At 36.2% G+C, this 12,191-nt stretch overlaps 1 protein-coding gene across 2 annotated transcripts; it reads left to right on the top strand.

Moving 5' to 3' along the window:
- Nucleotides 1-3,102: 3,102 nt before the first annotated feature.
- Nucleotides 3,103-10,928, top strand: LOC111498335 (E3 ubiquitin ligase PQT3-like). Of its 2 annotated transcripts, none has more exons than XM_023149522.1 (15): nucleotides 3,103-3,268; nucleotides 3,690-3,786; nucleotides 4,088-4,172; nucleotides 4,251-4,417; nucleotides 4,510-4,586; nucleotides 4,752-4,808; nucleotides 4,942-5,098; nucleotides 5,185-5,333; nucleotides 5,543-5,710; nucleotides 5,810-6,109; nucleotides 6,341-6,382; nucleotides 6,513-6,765; nucleotides 8,071-8,190; nucleotides 8,813-8,894; nucleotides 9,916-10,928. In XM_023149522.1, exons 1-15 carry the CDS (start codon nucleotides 3,103-3,105, stop codon nucleotides 10,576-10,578), a joined length of 2,583 nt encoding a protein of 860 aa, XP_023005290.1. In that variant the 3' UTR covers nucleotides 10,579-10,928. The 2 variants fall into 2 exon arrangements, with proteins under 2 accessions (XP_023005290.1, XP_023005289.1); XM_023149521.1 differs by having other exon boundaries at nucleotides 9,913-10,928.
- The last annotated feature ends 1,263 nt before the right edge of the window (nucleotides 10,929-12,191 follow it).

Here is a 12,191-nt window from a genome sequence, read left to right as displayed (position 1 = left end):
CTTGAGGTATTACCCGGATGTTCCTATTCCAACTTATAGTTCTTATCATACCATTATGTTTAAAAGGATTCAATTGGTATCCATCTAGTAGACCCCACAACATAAGCGGTATAAAAGAGGTTGTGACCCTCGATCAAATCAACATCATCTATCTATGTGGTCTTTCGCTCTTGTCCAAACAAAACCACGATTAAAGAATGGTCGAAAACCCCCTTTTAATAGTCCCTATAAAGTACACATAAAATATAGTTCGTTATATTATGTTATCCGAACCCTTGACGACCATGTCGAGTTCGGAACTAAGGGTTAGTTAGTGAACTCCTAATCGCTCATGTATAACAACACCAAACATCATATACAGGAATATTTTATCCCAAGTGTGAGAATACACTTACCGAAACATGGATACCTAGTCATGCTTTCGGTTTTATTCAGCTTTGGAGTTCGTTTCATTAACTTCATGAAAATTGATCACTCATTCGAACATATTACAAGCATAACTTAATTTGAAGTTTCAAGGTACTATTGACGCTTCTGAAAACGACTCGAAAATTGGACTTCGACAAACTTAAAAAATTATAAAAAGAGGGAGGAGATCAATGAGTTAATATATTGACTATATTGATAATCTTCTTCCATTCACGTGCGTCGACGTCACTCTTTATTATTAATCTTCTTCTGCATTTATACATCTACCCTCGAGTTCTTAATCAATCATAACCGTTGTAAACAAAGACAATTTGAATATAATTGGTTAGAGTTTTCATATCATTTGATATAAAAGGAATTTAACGGTGAGAAATATGTCTTTTTACAACTTGGTTTTATTTTCATATCAACCCTATATCCGTGGATTCATCTCCAATTTGACCAATCGATGCGAACCTACTCCACTGAATCGAGATACTTTCTCGTTTTTGGTCTAAAGCCCAATAATTGCTTAACGAATGTATCTCAGGCTAAACGTCTTCAAGATTAATTTAGAAACGAGATAATTTTGAGTAAGATCAAGTATGTTAGTACGCTTTTGAAAGTCTTAACAAGTACTTACTTAATTCTCGTATATTAGGTGTCTTCATAGCAGGAAAGCCACTAATACTGTAAATTAAATTGTCGTGCAAGAAAATTAGTCCAGAGCATTGCTAGTACAAAAGAAAGAAATAAAAAGGAAAGGAATGATTCCTTTGTGACCTAAGTACGATTCTAAATGGAATCGTGATTTAGCCAAATCATTTCTCACTTTAAATGATGTAAGCAAGAACCCCGATTAATATAGAATTTTAAAAATCCATTTGACACCGATTGTGGATTGTTTGCCACTTCTTCATAGTGTACTTCATGTTCTGTACACAACCCTCCACAAATAGTATGATACTGTCTATTTGATCTCATGACTTTGCTTTGGGCTTCTAAAAAAGTAGGGATGTACATGACCTGGGTTGGGTTGGGGATTTTTTTGACCCAACCCAAAAAATCCCCAACCCAACCCAAAAGTCCAGGTTGTTAAATGGGTAACCCAAAATTTCACAACCCAAACCAACCCAACCCTCTATTTTCGGGTTGGGTTGTCGGATTATTAAAAAAATTTATTTATCTACCATTTATAATTATTCGGATACAATCTTTTGATAAAAGATAATTAAAAGTTCACAAATCAATCTATAATTATTCAAAAAAAAAAAAAAAATCAATCAAGAACAAAAATGGTAACATATTAACATAATTCAACATCATTATAAAACTAAAAATAATTAAAATATCAACATTCGTTACGTTAAGAATGAGAAATAGGAAGAGAATTGGAATAGAAGATAATTTTCATTGATATTCATATCATTTAAATAGGATCCAAGCTAACGACTAATACCTATAAATAAAGAAAATATAAATTAATTAAATATTGAAATAGAAAGAGAATTAAAATCGGAGGTCTATTTTCATTGATATTCATAATACGATACCATCATCAAGCGACTAATTACTACCAATAAAAAAATATAAACAAATTAAATATTAAAAATAAAATAAAATAAAAGGAAAGAATATTAAGATATAAAAATTCCATATATAAAAAAAAGTTTTTGATTAAAATTTAAATTTATAAAAAATCCATATATCTTACCCGAGATAATTAAGGTGGACCTCATAAATTCAAATAAAAAACACAGAAATAATTCCAAGCTTTTAACTATTTTCCGCGGCAGTTAAAAAAACGCGGCGTAAAAACTCGGCGGCTTTATAGGAAGAAGAAAAAAACCCGAAATTGATAAGTAAATGGGGGCCCTTCGTTCTCGTAGTCTCAATCTCTTCAAGCTCTCTCAAAATTCGATGCCTTTTTCTCTTTCCAATTCCCAAATTTCCAAACCCTAACGCTACTCCCAAACCCTCCTTTTCTTTTCTGGCGCCAATTTTCCCCTTGGACTTCACTGATTTCTCTTCCTGTCTGTGATTTCATCGCCGCGCTGTTCAACAATCCGATTGATCTTTGCTAATTTTCATCTCCCGCCACTGGGTTTCCTGGATTTCGATTGCTGCTTGACGACTGGTGTTGATTTGAGGATCTGATCTCTCGCCGCTGCTGTTCTTCTGTTGGGTAGATTTGAGAAGATTAGATTTCTGATTCTGTGAGTTTTTTTTAATGATCGGGCTGAAGACTCTTGGTGCTTGCTTGCTTTGATGGGAGCTTAAGGGTTTTGTTTATCTCCCTTTTGAGTTTATTGTATCTCGACGGCCTCTTCGATAAAGAGGATCACTACTTCTGCGACGGCGATCTACAGAACTCCATTGAATTTGAGAGGAGGTTCTTATTGTCCTCGGGGTTTCGACCGAATCCATTGAGACATATTGTACTTTTGTTGGACGAGAATAACGGGAATTTTCAGCGAACGAAGTTCGTAGAAGCCCTCTTTTCGGCAGTTCGATTTGTTCCATCCCGGTTTTGTTGAAGGGAAAAGTGTTTGATAGTTTGTATTATTTCATTTCTTCGAGCTAAATATAGGGCCCCTTTTTCTGAAGGCCTTCGAATTTTTTCTTTTCCCATTTCCATATATTCCTTGCTTGTTCATCTGGCTTTTACATATTATTTTTGAAAAAAAAAGTACTATGGCGGTGTATTATAAATTTAAGAGTGCAAGAGATTATGATTCAATTGCTTTGGACGGTCCTTTCATCTCAGTTGGTATTTTGAAAGAAAAAATTTTCGAATCGAAGCACTTGGGAAGGGGCACTGATTTTGACCTTGTGGTCACCAACGCCCAGACTAATGAAGGTGGGTTTTTGTTCTAATTGAATTTAGCTAATTTTCATAGAAACATTTGAAACGATTATGGGTAGCGGGCTTTAGATGAGTTTTACATGCGATCACTAGTTATCTCCTCTAAATTTTTGGAAGATATATCTTGGTTTCCATAGTCTTAACATTTCTGGTTTGAGGTCACTAACTTGCATAAATGCGGAAGTGAATTTGACTTTTATAAAACAAAGAACTGTTGAATTTGGCTGGGATTTAGTCTAATTTTAATTGTCAGTTTAACACTTATCGATAGTACCAGATTGCTTGCATGAATCTGGAAGATCAATAATGGGGCTTTTATGACCATCGATGGATAATCACATATTCTAAGTCTGGTTTTTGGATTGATATCTTATTAGTGTTTTATAGATTCTATTATCTCCTTTCAAATTTTCAGAATATCTCGATGAAGCAATGTTGATCCCAAAGAATACATCAGTTTTAATTCGTCGTGTTCCTGGAAGACCTCGGTTACCCATTGTTACGAAACAAGAGTACGATCTTAACCTTTAATCAAATGGTTTTTGTATGAGTTGGTGTTATGTGTGTTTGATTTTTTCTGAATTAGCTCCTATCATCTCTGCTTAAATTGACATCCTATCTTTCTAAGATAGATAAGATGTTCATTGTGTTACAGGAGTTAGTGGCACTGAGTCGGTGCCTTCCATGTATCTTGTAAACTGAAGCCTAAAAACAAACGAAACTGCTGAGCATGGAAATGCAAATGCCCAGTCAGTTTCTTTTGGAGAAAACTTTTGAAGATTTGACACAATCAGCCGGTTTCTGATTTTGCAGGCCAAAAGTGGAAAATGAAATTGAAGAGACTGAACAAGAAAAGTCAACTGTTCCAGTTGCAGATTCATCATCCGCCCTGAGATTTGTGAGCCTTAGTCCTCATATTATGAAATTTTCTTGATTCAGTTCTCTCTCTTTACTGACATGTCTTTTGATGTTACAGCCTGAAGATTCTGAGTGGGATGAATTTGGTAATGATCTGTATGCAATCCCTGAAGTGCATCCTGTTCAGCCAAGTAATCCAATTCCAGATGCACCTCCTACAAATAAAGCTGAAGAAGACAGCAAGATTAAGGCCTTAATTGATACCCCAGCCTTAGATTGGCAACAGTGAGTTAGATTGTACTATTTTTACAATTGTCAGTCGTGATGTATTTAGTTATGATAGATTCTGATTACCAACATGCCTTGATGAATTGCAGTCAAGGTTCCGATGGCTTTGGTCCTGGTAGGGGTTTTGGGAGGGGTGCTGGTGGAAGAATGGGAGGACGTGGTTTTGGTATGGACATGTCCCTGACCAATTTATAATTTATTAGATGTTTCATGTCATGGCTATTGCCTATATCGTTGCCATCTGCTTAAACCTCAAAATGGGGGGGGGGGGGGGGGGGGGGGGGGGGTTCTCTTAAATCTAATCTCAGTATCATTTGTTGAGGTTGTGCAGGCTTTGAAAGGAAGACTCCTCCACAGGGATACGTGTGTCATAGATGTAAAATTCCTGGTGCGTTCATATTTTTTCTGTTATTATGCACCAAAATCATCTTAATTAAGGCATTGGTTATTTTAGGTATTTTTCTTATTTCATTTTCGTTTTGTTTGCGGGGATCTGATTGTGCATTAACTTGTACATCCAGGGCACTTTATTCAACACTGCCCCACAAATGGAGATCCAAATTATGACATAAAAAGAGTTAAGCCTCCCACTGGAATTCCAAAGTCTATGCTGATAGCCACACCTGATGGCTCATATGCATTGCCAAGTGGTGCTGTAGCTGTCTTGAGGCCGAATGAGTAAGATTTACTTTTCTGCGTGCTTCTGTTTCATTGTTGATTTGGCCGATTCTAGCCATTCACTCAGCATGTCTGAACTGAAACAGGGCTGCTTTTGAGAAGGAGATTGAAGGATTTCCTTCCACACGTTCAGTTGGTGATTTTCCCCCTGAGCTTCACTGCCCTCTGTGCAAGGAGGTCATGAAAGATGCTGTTTTAACAAGCAAATGTTGCTTTAAGAGCTTTTGTGATAAATGTAAGATCACCATTTTTTAATTATTACTACCATGTGGTTCTTATTATCATCTTATAGTTTTACTCCACTTATTTCATGTATTAGGTACCTGAATCTGTTGTGCTTGATCCTGTTAATTACTTTGAGTTCTGTACACATTATGCAAGCCTCTCAAGTCATGCACATGCCAAATGTTAGATTTTTTGAATGTGGTAAACAATTTGTCACAGGTATTAGGGACCTCATTATCTCTAAGTCAGCATGTGTATGTGGAGCAACCAACGTTCTTGCAGATGATCTCTTGCCAAATAAGACACTCAGGGATACAATTAATCGTATTCTGGAGTCTGGTGGTAATAGTAGTGCTGATAATGCTGGTAGCACCTTTCAGGTGCAAGGTATGATAATTCACCCATTTTATAGTTTTGGTCTTTCATTTAGACAGTGGTGTTTCTTTGCCGTATTATGACTTATACCGATTGATAATTCATGTTTAGATATGGAATCTGCTCGCATTGCACAGCCAAAGGTTCCTTCCCCTACCTTATCTGCTGCTTCGAAGGGAGACAAAATTATACTGTCAGTCAACGAACAGACTACAAAGACCAAGGAGGTAGAGGAGGAAAAGGCTATTACCTCTGGACCTCCAACCGCAGAGAAAGTGAAGGCCACAAAAGTAGTTGACGAGTCTGAAGCTACACACGAGTCAATGAGTGTGAAGGAACAAGCTTCACAAGGGAGCGCTTTAATAGTTGATGAAGAAGTGCAGCAGAAGATGGCTGCTGCTACTGAGGCAGGTAATATTTATGAGGAATAGAGCTGAGTGTTTGAATTGTGTTTGTTTGCAATGTTCGATTATAATTGAAAGATAAGTTTCCATATAGCACTCTTTGGCAATTTGGAAAATGAATTTTGTGGCACACCATGTTGATGTTCTCTCTCTTTTAATATTTTAATATTTTTTTTTAAAAATTTTAGTGTTATTATAATTTGGATTGGAACTTATTACCTTCTCTTTTTTGATGCAGTAAAGAAAAAGAAGAAGAAGAAAGTTCGCATGCCTACAAATGGTACTCGAATCTTTTCCATGATGTTTTTACCCTAACGTCCCTACAGTTTTGGCATTTAATTCTTTTTTTATTAAGAACTTAGTTGAGTTTGCTCTGATTTCTGTGATGTTATTTTTGAATGTTCTTGCAGACTTTCAATGGAAAACTTCGCAAGATCTTGCAACGGAAAATTATATGATGCCCATGGGTGGCCCAACCCCATATAATCCATATTGGACTGGCATGCAACCTGGATTTGATGGATATATGCCTTCATATGCTGCTCCAATGCCCTACATGGGTGGTTATGGGATAGGTCCCATGGACATGCCATTTGGACCCGTCATGCCTCAGGACCCATATGGCATGCAAAGTTACATGTTTCCTGTTGCTCCACCTCAGAGGTATGTCCTCATACTTTATATATGAAATGGCCGATTTTTATTTATTTATTTTATTTATTTATTTATAATTTTGTTAAGAATATGAAATGCAATTTTGCTAAATTTTTAAGGAATGGCAAAATTCCTGTGTCGTATTTGTAGTAGCAGAATCCCTCTGGTATTTTACGGATGTTTTTTTAGTTTTTGGATTTTTTTTTAGTATTCTAAAGTTTCTTTTGCGTTTCGACTAATTAGAAAAGTACTTTTCAATTTTATTTATTGCTAGCTACATATCAAAAACCTTTTTGAACGTTGAAATGTCTTGAAGAGTCCCTCCTCCCTCCCCCTCCCTTGAAATATTAGGAAGAAAATTTATTTCCTTGAAATCACCTTCTTCAAAGGCATTTCCATGCTTCAACCAAAATGCTCTGATACCAATTGTTATAGCAGAAGCAGAAGCAAGATTGATTGTACTCACACACCCATAAATATAAATTTAACAAAGTGACTCAAAGATTTACGTGGTTCAAAAAGAAGAAATTCCCCTACATCCATTAGTAGAAGTCAATTACTATAATCAAAAGTGTTTACAAAGTGTATCTCTCACACTCTCATACTACAAAGTCTCTTAAGTTCCTCTCAATTGCCTCTAGGCAAATACAAAGTGGCAATCACTCCACATCTCAAAACAATGCTAGACAAACCTTTATATAGACATAGCAACACTAATTTTCATACATGAATCAAAGCAACACTAATGCTCATACATGAATCAAAGCAACACTAATGCTCATACATGAATCAAGATGATTCATGTACCAATATGAGAGAACGTACCAATAAGGGAGATGAACCAAATGAATTCTATAGATTCATGAATCGAAGTGGGGTATGTACCAAAGGTATTCATGAACCAAATCTTCTTGACAATTAAGAACATTCCAAATACAATCTACGTGAATTGTATTACTGCTTTTTGGCTAGAGCCTCTGGCTACTCACTTCTTTCCTGATATATATTAGAAACTATTTTGCTGATGTATATCTTACCTTTCAATTATAATATATTCTAATGTTTCCTCTCTTTGTATCTACTTATCTACTTAAATCAACTGCTTCCCATTTGTTGTGTTTGGCTTGATGTGCAATTCCTGTGCGGTTGCTAATGAAATCTACTTTGTGTTTTTCTGAGCTTGTGACTGATTGTGTATTATCATATTATCCAATCTATTCTATATATTTGTGCTACTTTATTAAATAAATGCTGTTGAAATTTCACATTGTCATATCATTACTGAAGAGATTTTGACTTTGTACACGCATTTAGGGATCTTGCGGACTTTAGCATGGGTATGAATATTGCACCTCCTGCAATGAGCCGTGAGGAATTTGAGGCTCGGAAAGCTAGCATGAGGAGGAAGCATGAAAATGAGAGGCGGGTTGAAAGGTAATATGAAACTTTATAATGGCTCCTGTTCATCTAGCCTTTTATTTTTTTCAAAAGAATTTTAATTTCCTGTTGTTGGTTTCAAATATATTAATAGGTTTAATTACTGAAGTTGTTACGTTCCCTTATCAATGAATCTCTAGTGATGAAATTTATTCGCAGTTGACCGGCACTCTAGAATATGAACTTCTACTTCATTTGAAAATAAGAAACAAAGGAGGTGGTCCGAATGATTTTCACACTGGTGAGATGGGGAACTCTTTGGTAGAGATTTGTCCTAAAAATCCAAACAAAATTGGATAAAAAGAAATCTCTAATTGGCTTGCATTTCTGATGAGAGTGGACAAACAAAAATCTTTGGTTCCAAACAATCGGATAGAAAATTTGATCCCGAGTGAAATCTTCACCTGTTAAAGATCATTGCATAACCCATTTTTGTTTTTTAAAGAAATTTAGTCTGGGTGGGTTGGGGGGAGGGGAATAGACTTCAGCCCTTTGTTCTTAGATTAGCTTTGTCCATACATGTTGTTGTTAATATTAGGCAACATATCGGGTTTATTTTTATTTTTTACTTTTAATATTAATTTATGTACTAAATTTTTTGTGAAACATGTTGTGGCAGGGAGCGGGAGCCTCCGAAAGATCGGGAGTTTGGAAGGGAAGTGAGTAGCAGTGGCGATGCCTCTTCAGTGAAACAAAAATCTGTATGTCATGTTCATAACTCTATAGCACTTCTAGTTCTGTTATGAATTCTTTGTGGCATCAATTTGGTCAGAAAATAGTAAGTTGCCAGAGGAAAAGACAAGTTTGCTGCATGAAATTCTTCCTCCTTTTTACCTGTAAGATAAACAATGGCAAAGAGTTACCACATTGATAAATCCTGCGGCAGAATCTTGATTGGGCATTCTTGTCTTTGGTTTGGATTGGAAAGAACCATAGAACGTTTGAGTCCAAGGAAAAACATATCCGGTCTTTTATTGGTGTAAACTGAATTCTCTTTTTCTTCTGTAGTTTTTCTTTACTTTTGAGCTTTATTGTCACTCTTTTGGTTTGGAGATTTCTTTCTCCCTCTCTTGTAATTTTGTTAATTTTGTTCATCAATGAAACTGTTTCTTATCTATTTTTTTTCTTAAATTTACTTTGGAGCTCTGTTTTGCACCAACTGTTCTATATCGATATTTGATGTACTCTGGGTATGCACACCTTGGACAAGGACTATGGACATAATAAATAACTTAGAGAAAACGAGTTCAATTCATGATGGTTACCTACCCTTAAGATTTTAATATCCTACGAGTTTCCTTGCAATCAAATATAGAGGATTAAGACGGTTGTCCTGATTTGTTGAGACGTGCGCAAGCTTGACTCGAACACATGAATATTTCTTTAAAAAAATAATCCATTTTCCAAACATGTTTGTTGATTTCATCGGTGCTTCTTTATAGTATAGGTGTTTCTGTTAATATTGGTTCTACTATTTTCCTTGAATTTCTTTCAAGTCCTTCCCTCATTTCCCTGATTGGATTATGTCATTGGATCTTTTCTCTGTCTGACAGCATGATTTTCATCTTTCTTAGAATCTGAGATAGCTTGCCTCTTTTTAACATTATTTTATTATCGCATGATTTATTTTAACCATTTTATATTCTTTATTGAGATGACATACACAAATTTGAATCCTCCGTCAAAATAGATTGTCCGACTCTTTCTTATTATGTGCAGAAGTTTGCACCCCAAACGTCAACTGGTGAACACAACCAGAACCGTCGCCAACCTGAGAACTCCCCTGACATTGCAAGGAATGCTGGGCCGCCTTGCTTGCCACCACGCAAAAGAAAATCTGAGCACCATGATCATGATGTTGACAAGGATGACAATTCTGATCCTTATGATCATGGCCACCACCGCCATCATCGTCAACATTCAGAGTCCCGAGCAGCCTCTGAAGCTTCTGCTAAATCTGCAGCCAGTGCAGCTGCTGATCGCAAGCAAAAGATGAGTGTGTTCTCTAGAATTAGCTTCCCAGCTGAGGAAGAGATGGCGAAGAAACGGAAATTGCACTCTTCAAAGGAAGCACCACCAAGTGACACTGGTGCTTCAGCAACACACCACAAGACATCATCCAATGGTTACTACGATGACTACAAGGTGAAAACAGTCACAGCAGGGATGAGCAGTCGTGGGAGGAGTAGTGCCACTTCGCTTGATTGTGAGTCAAGCGACGAAGATAGGCATTTCAAGAGAAAACCATCTAGGTACGAGCCATCACCTCCTCCACCATCGGACTGGGATCAGGAGGAATCTAGACATCCCAGAGGCTCAACAAGAGAGCGGGATCGCGATCGCGATCGCGAGCGGGAGCGGAGTAGCTACAGCAAACACAGGTAGTAGTTTGAGGGAACCACGAAGAATTGCGGCACCCAAGAATGCAGCGGTCGACGCCTACGTAGGGTAAGGTCAGGAAATGCAGTTGGAAAATCCAAATGGGATTGAAGTGAAAGTACAAGCAGCATATGTATGAATGAGATTGCATTGTTTTTGGCATCTAGTGGGGATGCTAACTGTAATAGAGGCTTGTGCGTTGTGCTCGAGCTTCTTCTGTATTTGCTTGTCATAAATATACGAATGAAATTTTCGTTCTCTATTGAGTTCTGAGGAATCTTTATATCACCAGAAATTTGTTTGTCTTCCTTATTTTATAAATAAGTTAGCAAAGGCCTTGTTTAAGGGGCGTTATCAAACTTTCTTTCGAGTAAATGACTCGATTAAAACTCGTTGTGGAATCGGCAACTTTCAAGGTGTTTATCTATGCTCTCCTCGTTCTCTCGGGTTGTTTTTCGACACCTTTTGTGCTTTATTTTTCACGCTTCTTCTCGTTCTTAATTAATGTATATTTTTGCCTTTTGTTCATCTAGCTTGCCCTTCCTATTTCTTGAACATGTTGATTCTTGCTCTCATTGTCTTTTTCATTTTATTCATTTTCCAACCATTTTTTGGTATCATTTACTTTGATGTGCCCTCATTCATCCCATTCTTGCTATGGTATTTAGCTTGTTCATGATATTCATATTGATCTCCATTTGAAAGGACAAATTATGTTGAAAAAATTCGTGTTGGTTTGTGGGGATAGTTTTTACTCTTAAGAAGCAAGAAGTAGGTAACGTGACTATATGACAAAAGAGTGCGCGGTTGATACACGAGGGAAGTTCTGTAAAAGCAACGGGAAGAATTGCTCAGATACCAGTAAGCGAGGCTTATTTAGGTCGTGTTATAAACGCTCTGGCTAAACCTATTGATGAACGAGGTGAAATTTCCTGGTATTATTTCGAGACGTTCCGTATATGAGCCTCTTCAAACAGGACTTATTGCTATTGATTCGAAAGCCTAGATTCATCCCCATGAGGTCGGATGAGTTCTTCTAAAAATAATTCAAACCCTACTTCGGAACACTTAAGTTTAAAGAAGTCAACTTTGCCGAAGATATAATGAATTATTCTAAATATAATATAAAAGTAGCCTCAAAATCTACCAAAGAGGGTACCACAAGCCATTATGAAGAATATTGAAGACTTAAAACCCTTTGACCTAAGGAAACTTAAAATGTTCCCTACGAGGTTTGATCGGTTATCCTAATGATAATCTTAATTCTATTTTGGAGCACTTAAACCTAAACTTAAAGAAGCCCACAACACTGCTCGGATGTGAGACGATTTATTCTAAAGATAATAAAGCCGAAAATTAATCTAAAGGTATAATTTTACAACATTTAAAAAAATTATTGTGAGTAATTGAATATTTTAATCTTTCTATTAAAGAATATATGCCAAAGAATAAAATAAATTCAATTTAAAAATCTTTAGGGAAAAGAGTCCTTATTAATACCTCTCTATCCTTTTGTTTGACTTCCTCACTATATTTATTATATATATAAAAGATTCTAACTTTTTTTTTATTTTATATAATATTTATTTAAATGGATAATATATAATTATGATGTTTTG

This window comes from Cucurbita maxima, unplaced genomic scaffold, assembly GCF_002738345.1.
Source record: "Cucurbita maxima cultivar Rimu unplaced genomic scaffold, Cmax_1.0 Cma_Scf00025, whole genome shotgun sequence".
Classification (NCBI taxonomy): Eukaryota; Viridiplantae; Streptophyta; class Magnoliopsida; order Cucurbitales; family Cucurbitaceae; genus Cucurbita; species Cucurbita maxima.
This window is presented reverse-complemented; position numbering and strand designations above follow the sequence as displayed.